General features: G+C 37.4%; 1 protein-coding gene across 2 annotated transcripts in view; it reads left to right on the top strand.

Annotated features, from left to right (window-relative positions):
- Positions 1–23,206, top strand: part of LOC113044866 (protein kinase C beta type-like) — a 109,870-nt gene that overhangs the window by 59,774 nt on the left and 26,890 nt on the right. For both annotated transcript variants that reach the window (XM_026204992.1, XM_026204991.1), the window contains exons 9-15: positions 7,065–7,205; positions 12,113–12,286; positions 14,856–14,947; positions 20,447–20,509; positions 21,445–21,583; positions 22,178–22,258; positions 22,772–22,879. In XM_026204992.1, coding sequence (XP_026060777.1) covers positions 7,065–7,205; positions 12,113–12,286; positions 14,856–14,947; positions 20,447–20,509; positions 21,445–21,583; positions 22,178–22,258; positions 22,772–22,879 — 798 coding nt within the window. The remainder of the gene's footprint in view (positions 1–7,064; positions 7,206–12,112; positions 12,287–14,855; positions 14,948–20,446; positions 20,510–21,444; positions 21,584–22,177; positions 22,259–22,771; positions 22,880–23,206) is intronic.

The raw sequence follows: 23,206 nt of genomic DNA, 5'->3' as shown, positions 1-23,206 counted from the left end.
GATAAAGGATTGGCCTGTTGGCACTCATATTGAGCTCATTACGGCCGAGGCTAAATCAAGCTACCTGCCAGCAGCTCCATCACACTTGCGCACACAGACTGACCAGCAGGCCTCCCTCAGGATCAGTGTTAGTAACACAGAGCTGGTCACTCCTGTTCAGGTGCTGTAGGACCAGAGCGCACACATCACGAAACGCTCAGAGCTGTAGCCTCATGTCAACTTTTGTTCCTGCGTCATGGGCTATAGCCAGATTTGGCTCAGCATGAAAACAGAGATGGGGAGATGACTCATTATCTCACACTCATTTTGGATCAACTCCTGCTTTATATGGATAAAAAAATTTCTATGGACGTGCCCAGGGGTCAATAACGCGACATACTTTTTTTTTTTTATCCAAATCCTTTACATTATTCAAGTAGAAGTTTCTCGCACAAATTACTTACTTTCAAACTGTATTTTGACAAAGCTGCACACTCATTAACATAAAGTTGTTTACCACACTACAAGTTAATCACAAAAAGTCACCAACTAAGCTACTCATAGGGGCAATATATTAAATATTATATTGTAGAAATAATTATCATTTATTAGCAAAAGAGTATTGTATCGTATCATATATAATCATATCATGTCATATATCATATATCTATCATATCATATCATATATCATATTATATCATATCATATCATATATCATATCATATCATATCAAATATCATATCATATATCATCATATCATAACCAGTTTATTATATTATCAAAATGAAGAACTATGTGCTTGTTAACATTAGTTAATGCACTGTGAATTTACATGAACTAACAACGAACAACTATATTTTTTTTATTAACCAACATTATCAAAGATGAATAAATACTGTAATAAATGTATTGTTCATTGTTTGTTCATATTAGTTAATACATTAACCAACAATAACTAATGGAACCTTATTGTAAAGTGTTAGCGACATAATACGACATAATAAGACATAACACACCAATAAATACATTTCTTTTTAAAGTATGGTATTTCCACATATTTCAGCATTTCTGTTCAGACACCTTTTGTTCAGTTTCAACATTGTTTTTCTGTATGTGTGTGTGTCAGAGGGTGTGATCAGATCTGTTAAGTCGTCTCTTCTAATAGCCGTCCTCCTGTTGATAGCATCTCCTCAACTTTTATTCACCTGTAATTTGACCTGTCAAGACGTGACCACCTCCCTCTACATCTCACCACAATGAACAAACGACTTCCTGTCACTGTTTAGCTCATTATTTTTTTCTTCTTTCTCACTCCACCCTCCACACTGCCGTGCAGAAATGACGGTATTTGTGTGCAGTGAAGCGCGGTGAAAGCGACGCATTCAGCTCAGTGGAAATCTACCCACATTAGCATTTGTCTCCATTCCTTTTTATCCCTCCCTTCTCATTCGCTATCCTCCTCTCTAGCATCCTTCCTGTCTATTCTGGATCAGACAAATAAAAGTTGTCGCCACTGGGTCGTCGGGCAGAGCGGTTGATGCTGTATGTCTGTGTGAGTGTGTGTGCATTGGTTTTATGCTGAACAGAATATGACTGAATTGTTTGTCTTTTACAAAAGAGACACTGCCTTGGTCCAGTGATGAGGCTCTTAGTTGGCTACAGAGCTAATCGCTCGTTCACGGCCAGCAATCGATGGAGGAGTAGGAGGTGGAGAGCATTTTTATGGTATATGTGTGTGTATGCGTGTGCAGAGATCAATGCCGCCACTCAACTCGTGGTTTTGGCGCTGAGACAGAGCTTCTCAGATGGCTTTTCCCCAGAGGCCGCAGTCCCTGCCCACATATCTACAGAACCACAACATTCAGAGTGAGAGATGGGGAAAAACTCTATGAGGTATGAAGATTAGAGGGATTGTAAGCCACAAATGAAGATTATGTCATCACGTGCTCACCCTCATTTTGTTCCAAACTTGTGTCCCTATCTTTTCTCCTGTGGAGGGCAAAAGGAGAAATTTTGAATAATGTGCTGGTTGCTCTTTTCTAGGCGATTTGCTAAGAATAGGAACTGGACCCTTCAAAATGGTTCAAAATGGAGACAAATCCTCATAAAAGGATCATAAAAATGGAACATGACATGCAGTATTTTCAAAATCACTTCAAAAAAGTGTTATGGTAGTGTGAGGAACACACCAAAATAGAGCCAGAGCATTTCAAGTAACAGCCAGCAATAATCTTTCAGAAAATAAATATTTTATAAAAACCTTTGACCAATGTTTTCATTGAATGACTGCTTCAAGTTTGTGCTATTCAGTATATAGCACACGAGTCATCTGGTTTTAAGATACTTTTGAGTGCTTTTAAAAGCTTGATGACTTCCGTCCCTATTCATTGTCACTTTTGAAAAGGGGCAGCCAGCACATTTTTCTAAATTTCTCATTTTATGTTCTACAGACCGAGTCAGTCATGCAGGTTTGGGATGTCATGATGGTGGGTAAATAATGACCGCTTTAAATGAGATAAAGGGAAGCAGACAGGTAGAAAAAGAGGCTGAGATGTGTGAGTGAGGCTGAGCACTGGGCCGTGTGTTTGTCTGCAGGGACAGTGTGAAGTGTGGCGTCTGAACAGTAGGGAGTGGGTTAATGTAATTCTATGCTAGACTGAGCTGCTTGCCAGCCTCACAATATGGCAGCAGTTTGGAAATTAAAATTGAATGTACTCCAAAAGGCTGTGAGAGAGAGGGCAGCGAGACAGGCACGTGTAGGATGGGCCGAAGGGACCCAGGCAATCCTACACATTCATTCTGCTGGAAAATAGTAATGGAATCATGGGAAAAGTGAGAGAAATGCAGAAATTCATTTGGAATGATTGTAAAGGTGTCGGAATTGAAATCAGCTCAGCGTATTTTTAATTACAGTCACCTTCTGTAAATATCACAGGATCTCAGTGGCATGTGCAATTTAAGAAATGTGTGTGAACTGCATAAAATGGTGGGTTGAAATTAACAAATAATATAATACAAGTTTTTTCAGAGACAGTGGACAAAACACATACTCTGACATGTTGGAGGGTGGCATTTACATAAAATCTTACTTGGATAGGTTCTAGATAACATCCCTTCTGTTGTTTCCTATCAGTTCTGACCCATCAATTAAAGGGATACTCCACCCCAAAATAAAATAGTTGTCATTAATCACTTACCCCCATGTCGTTTCAAACCTGTGAAAGTTTTGTTCATCTTTGGAACACAATTTAAGATATTTTTGGATGAAAACCGGGAGGCTTGTGACTGTCTCATAGACGGCCAAGTTCAACATCGTCAGAATAGTCCATCTGCCATCAGTGGTTCAAATGTAACGTTTTAAAGCAACAACAATACTTTGTGTAAGCTGCTTGCATTCAGCGGATATTCTACAAAATGGCACTAAGGTGATGTCGAGAGACAGAAATGTTCATTTTGGGTGGAGTATCTCTTTAAAGGTGAAAAATCACATTTTATTTTATATTCACTAATTATGTAAAAATAAATAAATAAATAAACAAATTATTTATTAATTTAAATAATAGATTTTTAACAAAAATTGTTATAACATATACAGATATTTGAATAAAAATGGATATAAAGCTAATATATATAAAAAAAGAAAAGAAACCGATATGTTGCAAATAAGGGCTGATAAAGCGATTATTGCGCCCCATTCCGCCCCCTTTTTGCAGCGCTGCGCTTTCGTTCCTCCATAAAAGACCAGTTTCCCGTGCAAATCAGTAAAATCATGTTATGTGACATTTGCATAATGGGACATGCTTTATTTATAAAAGTATATTTATTCATGTTTTTAAAAGCATGAAAGAAAACTTTCGTTGCTCCTCAGGAATAGAGATATGCGCTTGACGGAACGGAACACAGACATGTAAAGTCTTCTTTTAGCTCAAATACACACAAAAATGTGTCAAAATGCTGTGCTTAGTGATTAATCGTGTATACCTTCGTCGGTCATGTAATAAATGAATGTAAAGAGTTGAGAATGAAAATACGTGTGTTATGGTCATTTGGATCCGTGCGGCTCTTACAGTAACAGCGGGCTTTTTTCCTGCTGCGACTGTGTGCTTATTAATCAAACAACAAAAGATAAATAATCACACACTGCTCTTGAGTGAAGGAATTTTGTAGCTTTAAGAAACAAAAAAAGTTTAATTCTTACAGTGAAGACTGCTGTTTTATTTTAAATTTGATTATTCATTTCTGTAGTAGGCTGTAAACTGCTTGAGACTTGCATAAAATAAACATTAAAGCACAGTTTGTTTCATTTGTATATTTTTATTCTATTGTTATTAACCCTTTGTTTTTATTACTGACAGTTTAATTATTTTCAATAATTGTCAATAATTTTGTGGACTTTTTGGTTGTTTGAAATTCCACTGGTCTCTGCAATGTAGATGTCAAAGCAACCTTATTTACAGAAAATACATATTTGATATGTATCACTTTATTTAAATAAATCACTCATATAAAGCCCTATTTTAAATGAATATTCTAATAAAACATAGACATATTTAAATACATATTTATACAAATAATAGATATTTAGATAAATATTTAAAATGGCAGATATTTAAAGAAATTTATTTTATATATATATATATATATATATATATATATATATATATATATATATATATATATATATATATATAAACAGAATATATATATATATATATATATATATATATATATATATAAACAGAATATATATATATTCAAGCAGAGCAGATATTTAAAAGAGAGGTGAGCTATTCTTATTACATCTACAACTTATAATAATGTAATAATAATGTTAGGTAAAAACATACATAGATATTTAAATAAAAAACCATTTTTTATAAAACAGATATCTGAATTAAATAAGAGAGATACCAGTTAAAACAGTGTCTGCAGTGCATAAAAAGCTAAATAAGTCCGGAGTCTTGTAATCCTTGTTGTGTTTTGTGTGTCAGCCCAAGCGCTGTGTTTATATGTCTCGTGAATGAGAAAAGCTTTTAGTGCATTTGTGTGTGTGAGACTGTGTGTGTGTGTGTGTGTGTGTGTGTGCGCGTGCATGTGTGACCTGTTGCTAGGCTGCTGTAGGTGTGATTGGCTCACAGCTGTAGATAATGGATCAGTTCTCAGTGGACTGTGAAGGAGAATGTTGGTGAACAAGGAAAATCGGCAGGACACTTCCCCTCAGTTTGCAGCCGACGGGGCCTAATGACTGTGCCCTGTGACCGCACACACACTTAATACAGAAGGAACCACAGACATTTACACAGGCCGTCTGTTATTCGGTAGCATGCCAGCTTGGGCAGTGAGATGCTTGCCAGAAACTAAACGTTCACCTAGAGAGAGCGAGAGATACACACACACAAACTGCCACAGTTTAACCGACACACACCCACTTCCTCTGTGTCTAACAAACACTTTAGAGCTGTTTTACAAATGCTGCCAAAAACATATTTAATGTTTCTCTTTGTATTATAGACACATGCTGTCTTTTCCACACATGCACACAATAGCCAAAAATGGCTTAATCTGCAGTCTGGATGACAGGTTTACCCAACGCTTGCTGAACCGTGTTTTTGACTGATTTAGCAGGGATGTGATGAATGGACCTGCTTAAGAAATTCAGCAACCAACAGAGAGAAACAAACAATAGATGTCAGTCATGTCAGGCTGTGGCATAACTGTCCCCACAAGGATAGTAAACCCTGAAATCACCTTCATTTTGTAGACCATTAAACGATCGGCGGAAAATAAGAAAAAGACTAGAAATATAGATGTAATGGTGGTTGGGTATACATATGGAGCAGTTATGTTTGTATTTGCTCATGCTTTCCAATTCCCCACTGTATACTTGCACCCTTTTGCTCTTTCACTATTCCATTGGTCTTTCCTTATTGCTGCTCTCTCAAACTTTAAGAAAGTAATAATAATTATTATTATTATTTACATTTATATAGCACTTTTCTAGGCACTCGAAGTGCTTTACAGTGTCAGGGGGTATCTCCTCATCCACCACCAGTGTGCAGCATCCACCTGTGTGCATATATGAAGACAAGACGGCTAGATTTCAAAGTTTGAAGCTTATTTCACAAGTGCATATGCTGCAGTAATGTTGAGGCTTAGTTGTCGCTGTCAGCTAGTTAAAGACTAAAAATGAAAGCCATTAGCTTGAGTCATGGAGAATGTGCTTAGCTTTTAATAAACAGTAAATGTCTTGATGAAAATCTAAAAATGCTAACAAGTTTCTGTACAATATACAGTATGTGTATATACAACTTGTAATGATTTGTTAACTGAATCCGTGAACCCAAAAATACTTTTTATGTACAAATTGGTGCAATATGTGTACCACAGTAGGCCAATATTAAATATTTTTATTTTATTAGTATTATATACCAACATATATAAAAAATGTTGGTCTTTTTTTAATGCATTTATATTTTAGGAATTAATAGTATATTTTATTAGTTATTGGCTTATATTCAAGATTAACACTATTAAATATAATCAAAATCAATATTCATTTCTCATACTGAATATTGTAAAGTTGTGATGCCTAAATTAACTTGCTTTTAAGTAGTCATTGTGTTTATTTAGACAGTATATTATAGTATTTCTAATATTGTCCTTTATCTGTTTACAGCCATAGCATGAAAATAATTATCAGCTTATTGCAAAGAATGCAAGCCAGAAATTTAATATTGGTGTGTCTCTACACTCTCAGAAAAAAAAAATACTAAAGCTTTCACAGGGGCAATACTCTTTCGAAAAGTACACCTCTGTACCTTATTTACCGTCAAGGGGTACCTAAATGGTACACATTCATGCCTTTTCAAAGGGCACTGCCCCGGGGACAGCTTCTATACTTTTTTTCTCTTTTTGTCTGAGAGTGTAGGTTTCTGTAATGTTGGTTTTTGGAGTAGGATTTAATAAAATATCATTAGCTCAGTCAAATAAAAGTCGCCAGAGTGCTAGATAAACAAACGTGTCTGTGTTGTCTCTGACCCCGCTCTAACACCAGCTTACTGTCTCCTTTTGCTCTTTCCCTACAGAGAGCTAAAATTGGTCCCAGCAAAATAGAAGGCTCTTCCTCCAACACCATCTCCAAATTTGACAGCAATGGCAACCGGGACCGCATGAAACTGTCCGACTTCAATTTTCTCATGGTGTTGGGCAAGGGCAGCTTTGGAAAGGTAACTCTCGCCCTGTTCTTTCCCTCACTGGTGCTTGAAGCAGCAGGTAGTCTCGCCGTGAGGTCACTCTAAACAACTAAGATTACTGGAGCGCAGGCTAAAAGACAGAGAGAGGGGAAATAGGAGGGTGAGTGGGCTCATGTTCCAGTTGCTGCCAGTTGCCATGGCAACAGGATTTTAAAATGATATTGATATGTTGAGGTGTAGTGCTAGACCTCTGTCAGCATCATTAGCCAAGACTGTTTGATGTCGTCCACATCACCACAAATGAAATGTCAGCCTCACTGTTGCATCTGACAGACTGACCTGTCCATTTCGGTGCTGCATCTTCATTCTCAGAGGCTACCAAACAAATGTCTGTGCGTGACTCTGAGGTTCTCTGCAGGCTCATAGATTTGTGTTCAGAGAGCAAGGTCCGTGCTGAAGTCTGCCAGAACTTGCATTCTGAAAACAAATAGTGATTTAATGGGTATTTTTTTTCCAGTGAAAATTTTGACAGATCCTTAAGCAAATGAAGAGTTTGGTTCCAAAATGCAATTTAAACCATTTTAAAGGGGTAATATGATGCGATTTCAATTTTTTCCTTTCTCAAATTCAAAGAGATATTTTTTATAAAAGTTAAGACTCATCCACACCCCGCTAAAATGGCTCATTCAAACACACCCCCACATGTCTACATCACTGTGTGGGAAGATTTGCATCTACGGTCATTCGTAGAATCTGCCGCCCACGCGTTCTCAAGGCCAGCTGCCTCTGCTTACTCAAGGTCGTGTTGTGTGATGCTGTTTCATTGAGAAAACGAAACTACTTTGTTTGGCCTTCCAAAAGAGGACACGACTAGAAATCATGTTTATATCACATTTATAATGTTTTTTGTTTGTTTGTTTGTTTGTTTATGTCTTGTCGCTCCGGCTGGACAGGGCATCACAATATGTTATGGGCCGTAACATTTCCATCACACGCTTGAGGTATTCGGCCAATAACAACACACTGGATAGCTGCCCAATCAGAGCAGACCAGAGCTTTGTAAAAATCTACGTGTGTCAGAAGGCGGGGCATTGAGGAGAAACAATAATGTACATTATGTGGAAAATAACGTGTTTTTTTTTTTTTTTACCTTAAACTAGATAAACACATTTTATTACACCAGATAATATTATTTTTAGCAGCATCATATGAGTTTCCGCCAAAATCAGTATTATATCTGGTCAGTATTGAAAAGTCAGTTTAAAATTTTTAAAACCACGACAAACGCCAGTCTGCCTTTTTTGCAGAATGCGATATATCCTCTCAACCAATCACAGAGCACCATTCCATGCACTCTAGACAGTAATGGTGGCACTCTGAATACACCCTGCATCCTAGTTTTTCTCGACTACTTTGTACTTTGTGATCAGCAAACAAGGGCTGCACGATAAATTACATGTGATTGTCATGCGCATATAGTCAGCAAAGCCAGTTCTTTGATTAATAGTACCGGTAAATCTCCATCACGTGCTTTCAGATGGAAATTATTCAGATTAATTTAATAGACAGAGCCGTAGATCACTGATATTGCATGGCTTGTCAGTGTTAGTGTTTTTATTAATGCCATTTATGTTTTTTGTTAATACAGCACATAGCACTTGTCAACTAAATGAATGTAACATGGCAAAGATGAATGCTCTTCTGGAAGCTGAATGTAAGAGAAATATCATTTTGTAATTTCTGTGGTTTAATGTGATATTGTTGCTCATGTTCTTGTTCATGATTACATTTTATTTTGTTGCTGTAATTGCATTTTGGTAAAAATAATAATAAAATTTTATAATAAATCTTTGAAAATCAAAACCAGGATTTAAATTTTGTATGTTTTTATAGCCTAAACCGTCTATGTGAGAGTTTGAAACAGAAAATAGTGTTTATCTCTTCTTGCCTTCTGGTAAAGGAAACAATTTTTTTTCTCAAATTAATCAAAATGGATTTATTATCTTATCTTCATATGATATTAAGACCTTGATTTCTTGCCTCATTCCGATGTAGGCAACAGTAAGCATAGCACAAGCTGTGATGTCTGATTTAAGGAAAAAACGAAAAAAGACGCAGTTCTTTCTAATGAAGCAGTCAAAAATATTAAAGAAACCGCCTTAAACTTGCCTGTCAGTTATCAGTTTGAATCAGACTCCATCAGTCAGTGAATCGTCATTTCTGACTCCCTCACTGAATCATAATTAATTGTTAAATTTTAACTGAAAATGAACATGAAAACTTTAAAAGAGAAGCCTTACGATTGGCAGAGTTTTTTTAGAGATAAAAAAAAGTAAGTGAGGTTAAAAGAAAGCATTAAAAAAACTGTTTTCTAAATACATGCTATAGAATTTATTGTGAATGCTTCATCCATTCATGCTTCATCATTTAAAATAATTTGTGTGGTTGTAATGTTTAATCAAAATGTCATTACTTGTTGTTGTTACTTCTGTTATATTTTCACTTTAAAAAAAGAAGATTTTACAATTTACTAAGGAAATTTTAACTTAAAGGGATAGCTCACCCAAAACTATCCCTTTATCATCTTAATATCTTACGTAGTTTTGCTTCTCAGGTATTTTTTTCTTGTTTTTAGCGATGTTGAGGTACTTTTATTGGAAAAAAGACCAAGATCCTATGAAAATATATTTTAATATGTTAAAAATATATATTTTAGAATAGTAAATGGGGGATTGGCAGTGTTGATATTGCTCTCAGTGATTAAAAAAAATGGCGTGTTGTCAAAAAGACTGTAGATTCCATGATGATGAGCCTTCAGCAGAGGGAGCTTCAAAAGCTGACAGATGTGCACTTTCAGTCCAGTTGGGATTATGAGTTCGAAGCAGACCTCACAGTTTGAGACATGATCATTGATCAGTATCTGTCCTTGAATATGCTGGTCCTAGAGCAGTTCTCATCCAGGGCCCAGCAGATACTTTTGTGTGGCTGCACTTACTGACAATGTCCTTGAGACTTTGGAGCACTGTGTGCAGTCGTGTATCTTGGGTTCGATGTGAGTTTTTCTAAACAGGTATGCAACGGTAATGAATGCGTTGGAATGGATATGACCTGCTTGCTATTCTGCCAGAGTAGTGTGTGTGTGTGTGTGTGTGTGTTAGGGTGTAAAGGACCAGATGGTGTCCTCTGTAATGTTGAAGTGAATCGCTTCTCTTTTCCCATTGCCAGTCACAAGATGTCCATCTGGGGCTGTCTTTACACTGAAATAACTCTGCTCATTTCAATATGTGCATTTATTTTCAAGAGAAAGCTAAATGGCAGAGCCAGAATGTCCATAAAGTTTCTTCAAGCATTAGTTTTCCTCCGTCAGGTTTTTCTCTGTGACCTTGCCGCAGAATGAGGGAGGGTATTTGAGAAATGCTTCACACACTGATGAAGCGCTATTGGTTTGGTGACAAGAAGTACTGTGGCTGTGTCAGGCATATTGGATTGGGTTTAAATTCATCACACACACACGCATAAGTGTTGAGGAGCTCATTTGAATCTGTAGCTACCAAAACTACAAGATACACATATGTAAATAGTTATGCTACAGTAAAGCTACTCTTTCCACAACCTGAAAAACATCAAATTGATGTACAGTATATATAAAAACATCCTAAAACGCCACATGGGAGCTCAAATTGGTTAATAATTTTTTTTAATTGGTTTATTTACATGAACAAATTCACTGCAAAGAATCAGATTTTCTGGCACTAGATATATTTATATATGAGAGAGAGAGAGAGAGAGAGGATATTTTAGAAGAGCGTGTTTGTTTACTCCCTTGTCGTGCTACGCTGCCATTAATTGAAAAAAGTAGCTTGTTATTGGAAAAGAGACACAGTTTTGAAAATGGTTGCACTACTGTCATGCTACTGAAAAAAAAAAAACTTCATTTGCATATGGATGTAATATACTGTAGTAAGTCGAGCACTACCGTGCAAAACTCAAAGCTTAAAGTGTTGTATTTGTTTTCCTTTAAATGGTATTGATTGAAATCAGCGTTTAATTTCATTCATCTAGGTCATCTATGTTTGTATGGTAACAGATGTTTTAACAGATGTTTCAATATTACTGGAAATGTTTTTGAATGGCTTGACTGTTCTGTGTTAAGTGGAATTATACCTGTGATTATAGTTATGTTTGAATTTATTTATTTATTTATTTTTCTTTTAATTGTCATAAAAATGTATGTTAAATAAATTGTGTTATAATTATATATATATATATATATATATATATATATATATATATATATATATATATATATATATAGTTATACTTTTTTATGTTTATGATATTAATCTTTCACTTATTTATTTAATCTTCCTCCAGTTCTATTGCTCTTTGACTCAGTGCAGTCTTTTTACTCTACTCTTTGAACTCTCTCTCTCTCTTTTTCTTCCATTTTTATCCCTCTCTCTCTGGTTGTCTTTTCTCTGTAGTACATGCGCCTTCAGGCTCAATACTAAAAATGAGCATAATTAAAATCTGCCCTCCCGTCACTCAAGATTTGCTTCACCATGCCGTTGTGCCACTCTCAGATCTGCGCCTTATTGTCTTCACGTGTGTGCGAGAGCTTCATCTCTTCTGTCCATCATTTCTCTTTGTCTTTTATATCATCTGTGCCTCAACTGCAGCTATCTTCTCTGGCCTAACATGCCCTAAACATGCGAAGAATGAGTGTAAACGCTACTGTCTTAATCCACAGTCAAAGGCCAGTCTATCTTCTGCTAATAAATGAAGCTCATGTGATGTGTTACAGTGTTGCTTTGCTCATCTCCTCCTGCTAGTTCACTCAAATGCTTCAATTGTGTGTTTTGTTACATAACTGTGAACATCCCTGAAACATTCACGCTCTCTTTCTCTCTCTCTCTCTCTCTCAATCTGTTTTTTTTTAGGTGATGCTGGCCGAGAGAAAGGGAGGTGATGATCTGTTTGCCATAAAGATCCTGAAGAAGGACGTGGTGATCCAGGATGATGATGTAGAATGCACTATGGTGGAGAAGCGAGTGTTGGCCTTGGCAGGAAAACCACCCTTCCTCACTCAGCTGCACTCCTGCTTTCAGACCATGGTACTGCAGCTTCTTGTCTCATCTCTTCTCACCTCGTCTCGTCTTGTCTCTTCTGCTGTCATCTCATTTCATGTCATAGATTCATCTCACCTTCTTTCATCTCATGTCATCTCTATTGCTCTTCTTACCTCATTCCCTCCTCTTAATTTCTCTGCTCTTTGCCTTTGCCGCTCTCTTCTCATTTCATGTTGTTTATTTTGATCTTCACTCCATGTTTCATGTAGACGAATCTCGCCTCTTTTTTTCTCATGTCATCTCTTTTGCTCTCCTCTCCTTGTCATCTTTTCTTTTCTCCCTTCTCTCCTCTTCTGTTCTCCTCTAATCTGCTTTTATCTTCTTCTCATATCTCATATTATCTCCTCTCCTTTCTTCATCCTCATCTTGTCTCATCTCATTTAATCTCATCTCGTCTCTTCTCCTGTTCTTCATTCAACGCATCTTGTCACCTCACTTTTTCTTCTCAACTCATCTCTTTTTGCTCCTCTCTTCTCAATGTATATCCTCTGACATAAGCTTAAGCCTGGGCTCATGTCACTTTGTGTTCTTTTAACTGTAGCACATGACCAAACACACATACAAACTCACACACAGACACACACTTGAATTCATCCCTCCCCATCCCCCACAAGCAGCTTAGAGACTGCAGTCATTCGTACATTGACAACATTGATTTGTGTGTGTGTGTGTGTGTGTGTGTGTGGTCATGGGAATGTGACATGCTCACGGGGGGCAGCGCGCCACACACTCATAGGTGGCCACAGCAGATCTGTGACAGGCAGCATCGCCATCTCTCAACATCCTACTGAGCACCGCATGAGCCCCTGTCACCGACAGCAAGATAGCGAGAGATGGAGAAATCGAGACAGGAAGTGAGAGTTAAAGGATAGAGAGGACCGAGTCAGAAACCGAGGAGTCTCCGGGGGAGGAAAAGGTTGTGACGTCACACAGCCGAAGCTCTTATGCCTGATTTTTCTGGAAATGCATTGGATCTCAAACGAAGCTACGTCACTAAATCATCTCCTCCTTCGCTCGTGCATTCGTTAAATGCAAATAAAGCCTGGTTAGCTCCAAGATATTCGAGTGGGGTGTTGGGAGGGGATTTCTTTATGGAGGGGGATCAGTCACAGGAGGTATTTGACAGCCAAACAGCTGCAGTCATGTAGATTATCCTCACGCCTATAATGGGGAGTTAGTCATATGTGTGTGTGTGTGTGTGTGTATGCTGATGTGTTGAAGTCGTAGGGCTTTAGGTAGTTGGTGTGTAGTGGAGTGAGGTAAAGACTCTTTCCTGCCTGACAGTGATGGGACCTCCTTTAAGCACTGCTGCATAGCAGTCCGTCTCCCCCTCACACTCTTCATCACTTTCAGTCTCTTAATCCTCCCTGACTCTAATACCCCTGACCATCACACACACACACACACACATCACCACCACCACTACTGCAGGAAATTACACTACCCGCAACTGATGCAAAATAAGCCTCATCATTACCGGAAGAAAGGCAATAAAATGGAGCCCAGGGAAAATGTGGCTGAAACTTGCAGATATGAAGACGTCCAGCGTGTTTTGATCTTTGGATTTTGGCCCTGGGATTTGTTTTGTGTATTAGTGTGTGGATGTGCACATGTGTGTGTGTGTGTGTGTGGATGTTAAAAATGTAATATAGAGTTGTGTCACTAAAAGTAAATATTCTTGCAGCGGGTAAAAAATATACAACTTGTCTGTTGTAGTCTGTTTCCTGAATTTGTATTTTCACTGAAACAGACATGTTCTGTCAAACTCCCAAATGAATGACTCCTTTGAGTTGACTCTTTTTTTAATGAACCCAAAAGATACAACATGCCCAAATCAATGACTTCTATATGTCATATTTGAGTGAATAAAAAACATTAAGTGAAATCCAGTTCCTGGGTGATTTATGACAGATCAGATTTTTAGTCAACCACAAATAGAATGCTCAGCAGTTGCTGAAAGTGAAAAAAGTGACGTGACATACAGCCAAGTATGGTGACCCATACCCAGAATTCGTGCTCTGCTTTAACCCATCCAAAGTGCACACACACAGCAGTGTACACACACACAGAGCAGTGGGCAGCCATTTATGCTTCGGCGCCTGGGGATTCGGTGCGTTGCTCAAGGGCACCTAAGTCATGGTATTGAGAGCGGAGAGCACTGTACATGCACTCCCCCCACCTACAACTCCTGCCGGCCCGAGACTTGAACTCACAACCCTTCAATTGCTAGTCCGAACCTCTAACCATTAGGCCACGACTTCCCCCACAATTGAATTGCCGTATATTACTTTTGTCATGTCCAATTCAAAATAAACCGTTCTGTTGTACTAAAGAAATCATTAAGAAACCGTAATTGAATTGGTACTAAACTATTCCGTCCTATTTTATTCCAAAATTTATTTTACACTCATTTGACCCCACAGTAATAAAATAAACTTAAATAAACTTCTAGAACGGCTCTGTGTTGCAAGCGACTTCAACCGTCTTACTCTGTCATTTTTTTCTCACCTCTCCTGTGTTTGTCTCTTACCCTCCTGTCTCTGTGTATCTACAGGACCGCCTGTACTTTGTCATGGAATACATCAGTGGTGGGGATCTCATGTATCATATCCAGCAGGTCGGCAAGTTTAAGGAACCCCATGCTGTGTGAGTACAGCTCTCATCTTTGTCTCTGCATAGTGGCCACACTGCAAAGATGTGGCATTTTCAGATTCATCAATACAAAATCAGATGAATGGCTAATGTTACTGACACAGTTGAACTCACAGACAAGCTTTCAATCAGTTAGCTGATTATTTCACCATGAGCTCACCGATTAGTTCATCGATGAGCACATTGATTGGTTCATGATGAGCTCACCAATGCGTGTCAGTTCGTGTAATGTGAATGTGGTTGAATTTATCCAGCTAACACACTCTGTAGAATGAACAGGTGCTCTCCTTGTTATTAACCAATTGGATGATGGGTGGAAAGGAGGGACATTTCGTAGGGCAGAAAGAGTTTCCCGCTGTGCTGTGTTGTCACTTCAAAGTGACCTCAAAGTAGTTTGACCCACTGTTGCTGCTGCTGATGCTTTTTCTCTTCCTCTTCCTCAGTGCCCTCCTGTTGGAGATATGAGCTGTCTACTCAGCATAATTCATAATTAGGTGTACGAAGGCCAGGTCAACCTGTTTCGCCCATCTCTAACTTTCTCTTTCACACTTCTTTTTTTTTTTTTTGCAGTATTTCTGCAGCTCTATAGAGTGCTGCAGTGATGTCATATTTCTGTAGGCCAACCAAGCACTTCTTGAAAATTAAATGTTATGTTAATAAAGTTTTTTGCAACCTAGCCACAGACCACAGACTGTACTTCAAGCATTTAAACATAAATAGATTTTAAAAACCTGTTGACTTTTGGGACAATGCACCTGGAAGTGCTAAAATGCTAACTCATTTCGGTGTCTTTGGCCTACAAGAATAAGTCTTCCCTGTAGCACTTTATTCATCTATTCATCTCTCCTCCCTGTTGTTTGATGAGGTATTGAGTTGAGGCAGATGAATACGAGGATATATAGAATTCATATAATTATTATTATTGTATTTTTTATATATTTTTTTGCATTTAAAATAAGACTTGTTCTCTTACTAATAAAGTGAACTCAGACTTCATTTTGCATTCACAAAGCACGTTACAAGTGACTGTCTGACATAGTCTGATGCCTGAGTTCAGTAAAGTGATCACATCCAAGCTGAAATTCCTGTGAGCCACCCTGTAACTAATTTGAAGAAAGAAAGAAAGAACTATCAGCAAACAGACAGGCGTTTGAGGGTGATCTCTGTATGGGCGGCTCTTTGGCAGTAGATGACTGAGCTGACCTTTGCGGTAATCTCCTCTCAAAACCACACTCGGTTTCCACATCTAACAAGCTTCATGTCTATTTGCTCTGCTTTCAGCTTGCTGTCTGCCCTTTATCATAAAGAATTAGCCTGTCTCTGTGGAGGAGTGCAGTGTTGTCATTGTGTTGGGTATGGAGCTCAGTGCAGTTCAAAGGTCAGGTTGATTATGAGCGCCCAGTGCCAGGGAGGAGGATGTGGAACAGTTGCAGCACTTTGTAGCTGTTGGTGATGGAATAGATCCAGGTTTCCAGATGCAAAAGTCCACAATGGTTATGGAACACAGTGCTTCAGGATTTGCTTGTATTATGATATAATGAGATTCAGTTGTATTGATTCTAAAAGACAATTATTATTTTCTTGTTACTTTGCACCTCCTCCCTTGTTTTCTCAGTATATGCAAGTATAGCCATAATTTGCTATGCACACAATGTACACAAACGTCTCGTCTTAAACGAGAAGCCATTTAGTGACTATTAGCACAGATGGTAATAACACAGTGTTAAATGTGGCAGACAATTGCTGAGTTTTGTGAATGAACCTGATTTACATAGAAATGTATGGAGTATTGTGAATACTGCTTAAAAATTTAAGAAAGAAATCAATTATCAATGTTTTAATTCAAGAAATAAAAATGTAAATTAAGTTATTTTTAATTTAAAACTATTTAATGTTTTAAAAAGTTGTTGAATGTAACATACAGTAATTAAAATTAAACTATTACCTTTTAAAACTGACAAATAAAGATATGTACAGTATTAACAACTGTTTATTTCAAAATGATGTAAACATCGTTTTATGTAATAAACAAAAAACTGTAATTATTATAAAAGTAACCACTTAAAACTGACAAATAAATAGACGTTTATAACTGTGCATTTAAAATATTTAAAGTGAAGTTGAATGAAACAATTATAGTAATTGTCGCTAGTAGGGTGAAAGGTGGTGATAATTATAGCGGCCCACGGCTGAAGGGGGCCACCGGTGATCTCAACCGTCTGGCTGAGGCCAGCCTAAAAAAACAATCAGGTCAGCTGACAGACCACTACTGTGTGTCGTCACGAAAGCTCTTTTTGCTCTTGTACTGACAAAAACATACAAAATATGTCAAAATACCCATCTTGGAAAGTATGTTAAAAAAAACTATCGTTATGTCTTAGGTGAAAGTAAACAGTTGAGAAAAAAATCTGATGTTTATTATCCCACTGCGCAATGTGATGTCGGAGTGACATCTTTTTCATGTAATTTTTGAACGTGCATATTCGGTCCATTGAAGGGATTGTTTTGTAACGCCAGGCAACGTCTTTTTTCAATGTCTTTCGCACGTCTAATGTTGACGTCTGTGGGACCTCCATGTAAGGGCTATTTATAGTCCAAATGTGGTCGTTTGTGGATGTCTTTTCAACATCAAATTTAAACTTATTTTGGACGTCGTTTTTATAACTTCTATAACCGTGGTCCCATGTTTCCAGAGGGTGGAGGACATGTTTTCTGTGCCAGTAAATTTTCCTGTAGTTTTGCCTCAACTTCTAGTTTCAACAGGAAATGCATTACACCTTCGTATGCATCTCCAGTTATTTAACTAGCTGTTAGTCAAACAAAGCTACAGGAAAATGAACTGGCCAAGAAAACATGTCCTGCACACTCTGGAAACATGGGACTACATACAACACTACAGATATAACAACAGAAAAAATCACAATTCAGTATCACCATTTTCTTCTTTACTAAAAAATAAATTCACCAGTGATGCAGGCTGAAAAGCTGTGCTGCCATTTTGCAATGATTGAACACTCGCGCGAAATTCATCGAAATGCATCGTTTTGCCTCGTCCAATCAGAGTGGCATTTACTACTTGGTTTATGATGATGTGCTGCCTCGTCCAATCAGAGTGGCATTTACTGCTTGGGTTATGATGATGTGCTGCCTCGACCAATCAGAGTGATGTTGACTGTTTTTGTCTCTTTGGTTGAAATCCAAAGCCCTTGATAGATAGTTGTCCTTGCCTGTCCTTTAGCTGCTGTTGGTTCTTTTTAAATTAGAAATAAGGAGGATAGGCCTAATACATGCTACCATGAAACTATTTTCTGAACTATAATTTTATACATTTTTATAAAGCCTGTATAGTAGAGTACTTTCACTTATTATTGAACTTAAATATACAAGCTTGATAAAAATGATCATTCTAGAAGAAAATTTCAGATGACACTAAGAGGCTTTTGCATCTTAACTCTTCATGTAGTCATGTTGATAGGCCCTATAAAAAAAATTACATAGTAATCATGTAAATTTCCTGCACCTTTTATAGACGTCCAAATGACGTCCAAAAATTACCCAGTTCAAAGGCCAAATGTTGAATGTCAAGATGACGTCCAAGTTAGGTCATAGTTGGATGTCCAAATAGTGGACCTAGTTGGGACATCGAATAGTTGTTCAGAAATGGTCATGGACTGACGGACCTATTATAGACATGATCTGCACGTTTATTCAACGTCCAGTGTTTAGTGGGATATTTGATGCATTCAGTGTCTCTTAAAGTGACCATGCCTAATTTAGCTACTAGCTGCTGTAATGTTAATCCAAATTCAAGAAATTGAAAGAAAGAAAATCACTCACTGCTCTTGACTGAATTACTTTGTAGTTTTAACAAGAATTAATCCACAGTCAAACCAACAATTATTCAGACAGCAGATATAATTTTTGATTTTTTTTTTAAGCTGCAGGACACTATAACTATTAGAACACTTCATACAGTGTTCTAATAGTGAATAAAAAAAAAAAACTATTGGGACAAAAAATTATTCAGACACTTTGACCTCAGCATGTTTTGCTTACGTGTTTTTTTCCTGAATTGCAAATGCAACCTTTACACAACACAGACTGAACCAAATTAAGCATTGTTTGGTAATTGGTCAACAAAGTATTGATAGTTGTGAAAATATTGTCAGACTAACATTTGTCTGATGTTTTGGTTGATTGTAATCCATTACAAACCTTTTTATCAAAGTTATCTGACATTATCAAGATTAGTTTGTTCTGACAGTTTAACTCTGAGTTCTTGTCCTGTTCTTGTCTTGTTCTATTTTATTATCATTTTCTAAACTATAGCAAATAAACTGTGAGAAATGTCTAGATACATTTTGGTTTGATTGTATATAACATTTTTAAAGCGAAGACTATGCAGTGCTATATTACACTGTATTATTCAGTTTCTGTACCTGGACACCTACAAACTTGAAAAAACGTAAACATTGTGCAAACAGCACAAATAAATAAACAGAACGAACATACAAATTACACCGTTTCAAACATGGCCCACTGGTACAGCCTTCACCGGGGCCTCCCAAAACCCCAGTTACGGCCCTGATCATAATATAAAAATAACCGCTTTTCAAATTAGCAAATATGCGTACAGCTGTTTATTTAAAATGTTTAGTGTATCAAAAAAGTACATTTAATACATCAATTGCCATTTTGACCTCTTTATATAATGCATGATTAAAATCTTAAATGTAACATTAAAATAATGCATTAATCATTTTTAATATTTTTTTTAACTAATAAATTGATAACTGATATCTTTAGGTGGCATTTAAGAGACCCCCAAAGAAAGGAAGCATGTTTGAAAAGAATGACAGTGAAGTAATTGATATACTAACTGATATACAACACTGTTCCAGTGTCTTTAGTGCCTGATTGCAGGTTGTTAGTGAATGGTTTGTGCTGAATTTATGTGAAAGTGTTGCAAATGTTGAGTGAAATCACCTAAATCGTTCTCTCTCTCTGAATGGTGATATCCAGAGGCTGGTAGCCGCTGTGGCCTGGAAACAGAAGTTCTCTTTTGATATAATCTGACTCGGTTTCCTGCTCCACCCCCAGCTGCATTAGTCATTCAACACGAATGCTAATTCTCTTCAAATGTTACTCTAAAATATAGAACAGACAAACACGCCACCTGATAAATAAAAGATTACTGCATGCTTGTATTAATAACAGATATCTGGTTTGCTTTATCTCTCTTTGCTTCAGTTTCCAGGCTCTCAGCAGAAAACACACCTCTATCAGATTGTTATATTATTTGTTAGACAGATGTCTGCAACAATCAGTGGACAGTCAGGACTGACTGGACAGTCGACACGCTGATAAGATTTTTTGGTAATGACCACCTGGCCCAGACTTCTGGCCATGAAGATTGTCCAAGAAAACCAACTAAATGGATTCATTTCCTGTGCTCAGATGTTCATATTGATTCGAATGTGTGTGTGTGTTTAGGTTCTATGCTGCAGAAATTGCCATAGGCTTGTTCTTCCTGCATTTGAAAGGTATTATATACAGGTGAGTGAAGCACAGACAGCAACTAACATTTCAATCACACAAGTGAGAAGAGTCTTCATGATAACAATTGACTGCTCAATATGGCAACCACAAGGGTCTTTAGAGGTGCTGTGATATTAGACAATTTGCTTCCAGAGCAACACACACCAAAACACACTTGCTTACACAGAGCAATTGAACTTAGTCGATGCTGTATTCAGTTTGATGCAATCTGAAAAAAAAAAAAAAGGCCTTGAGGGATGGAAGTACTGTCCGTTCAATTTATTGTACTGTTGTTTAACTGAGAGACGATCATTCAGCCAGTTGAAACATTGACAATACAATAAGTCTTTCCAGAATTTTTTAGTGCACAAAAAACATTAGACATCTTGTGCTGTGATTAATTAAACATGACATGCAACTTTTAAAAAAAGTAAAGTGTATTGTATTGTCTTGTGTTTCCTTGCATTACATAATGACATTTTTTTATTTTTTCAATTGTACCAGTGTAGCGAGTGAGCACCTGGATGGTGGCCTGTAATCCTCCACCACATTTTTCCACCATACAAACAGAGAGCACTCATTCTTTACATATCACTTTTTTTCTCCTTCATCAAGCTCATCTGTGCTTCTCTTTATGAAGCTGCTAGGGTTTGCCAGTATAATGAGGTGTTCTTGGGATGATTTTGCTGGCGAAATAAAAAGAGCAAGTGAATATTTCAATGATTTAAACACTTTTCTTTTTGGCTATTTGGTCTGCATTGCTGGACTAGTTTCACAACTTGAGAAAGATGATTAAATAGCTTTTCAGATTGAAAACATTTTTATTCATTTATTTTTCTTTTTTAATACATACTCGCACATCATTGGCCATGAAAGCCTCTCTTCTCACAGTTGTTCCTTGTTCTTGCTTGTTCGTGTTCTCCACCGACTCCTCTCAAATCTTTGTACATCAGAGATCTAAAGTTGGATAACGTCATGTTGGACGTGGAGGGTCATATCAAAATTGCTGACTTTGGCATGTGCAAGGAGAACATGGTTGAAGGAATCACCACCAAGACCTTCTGTGGGACCCCTGACTACATCGCCCCTGAGGTGAGTGCTCCAAAAGGGTTCTGAGTGCTCAAGTGTTGGATGAGACCGGAGATTAGTGGACGTTTGCACATCTACCAGGACTTTCACTACTGTCCCTGCACACGGTCTCACACATATCCACATAGACTGATTTAAGTTCATCTAACCTTACATAACATAAATATTGTTTTATTAAAAGTCATCCATTCAGTATTAACCATTGTATTGCTAGCTCATATACATCATGAGTTAGTAATGGAGAAAATGGGTTTGTTACCCAGAGGCAGTGTCTACTCATGCAGTAGAGAGTTACATTAATTAGATACCTCACGCTCATCTCTCCGAACACCAGATGGTACTGCTCCAAGATGGATTCATATCAACAACACACTCCTAATCCAAGACACAACATACTGTAAGAGTGAAGGAATTTGAGTTCATCAAGTCTTCAAACTGCTTGTTTCGTATTGTGTCTGTACAGTACATAAAAAACCTTGTAACACATTTTGAAAACACTATAAACATTTTTGGAACTTTTGACAGAGTGCACGTTTGGATTGATATTAATATTTACAGTTTTCCTTGGAGTCTCACCCATGAATGTGTCTGTTTCAGATCATCGCTTACCAGCCTTATGGGAAGTCAGTGGACTGGTGGGCTTTTGGAGTTCTGCTCTATGAGATGCTGGCTGGGCAGGTAAGAATTATTATAACCCAGATCAAGAAGGCCCAAGTCAGGGGTTTGTGCCTTCTCTCATTCGCTCCGTTTCATTTCCTCTCTGCTGCTTGCAGTAAATCACCTCTTGCTATCTCAAGGTCAGTTTTTATTAATTACGTTCTGCAAATCTCCCGAGACGAACGGCAAGTATTTCATGCCTATCGGGCTCAGTCAATTATTTATGAATCATTCTGAAACAACTCAAGCATTGAACGCTGGAGAAAAAAAAAAGTCTGAATTGTTTCCAGTGGGGACTGTTACTGCTGAGCTATCATGACAAAAGGAAGTTGTAATTCTCTTTTCTAGTCTCCGCTAAACAAACAAGACTTAAACAAAAGGCAGTTTCATGTTGATGACTTTCAAATGTCCTGTTAAAGGGATACAAATAGGAAAATTGCAAGCAAATGAGATATAATCCATGTTAATGTTGTCGACCAAACAGCATCGTCCTCTCATGTTCTCGGCCTCTTCTCTCTTTATCTCTTTCCAAAGCCCCCATTTGATGGTGAGGATGAGGATGAGCTGTTTCAGTCCATCATGGAGCACCATGTGTCCTATCCTAAATCCATGTCCAAGGAAGCTGTGGCTATCTGCAAAGGGGTGAGCAACCAGTATACATCACATTCCTCAAACAATGTCCATCCTGTCTCATACTGCAAGAACATGTCAAACACAATTTGGTTATGATGATGATGATGATTATCATTCAATAATGTTCAGGGCTTGAAATCACTTTTTTTTTGGAGAATCGATTTTTCAGCATTTCTGTTCCTGTGTTCCTCTGCATTATTACAGTTTCAAAACTGTTTGAGAAGAAGAAATACCAGTTAATAATGTTTTTTTTTTTTTTTTTTTTTTTTTTTTTTTACAATTTTCTTTGGTTATAATAGGCTAATAATAATAATAAAGTACAATGGTTTTTTTACT

Source organism: Carassius auratus, chromosome 3, assembly GCF_003368295.1.
Source record: "Carassius auratus strain Wakin chromosome 3, ASM336829v1, whole genome shotgun sequence".
In the NCBI taxonomy this organism is placed as follows: Eukaryota; Metazoa; Chordata; class Actinopteri; order Cypriniformes; family Cyprinidae; genus Carassius; species Carassius auratus.
Note: the sequence above shows the minus strand (reverse complement) of the source record. Positions and strands in the feature narration are given on the sequence as shown.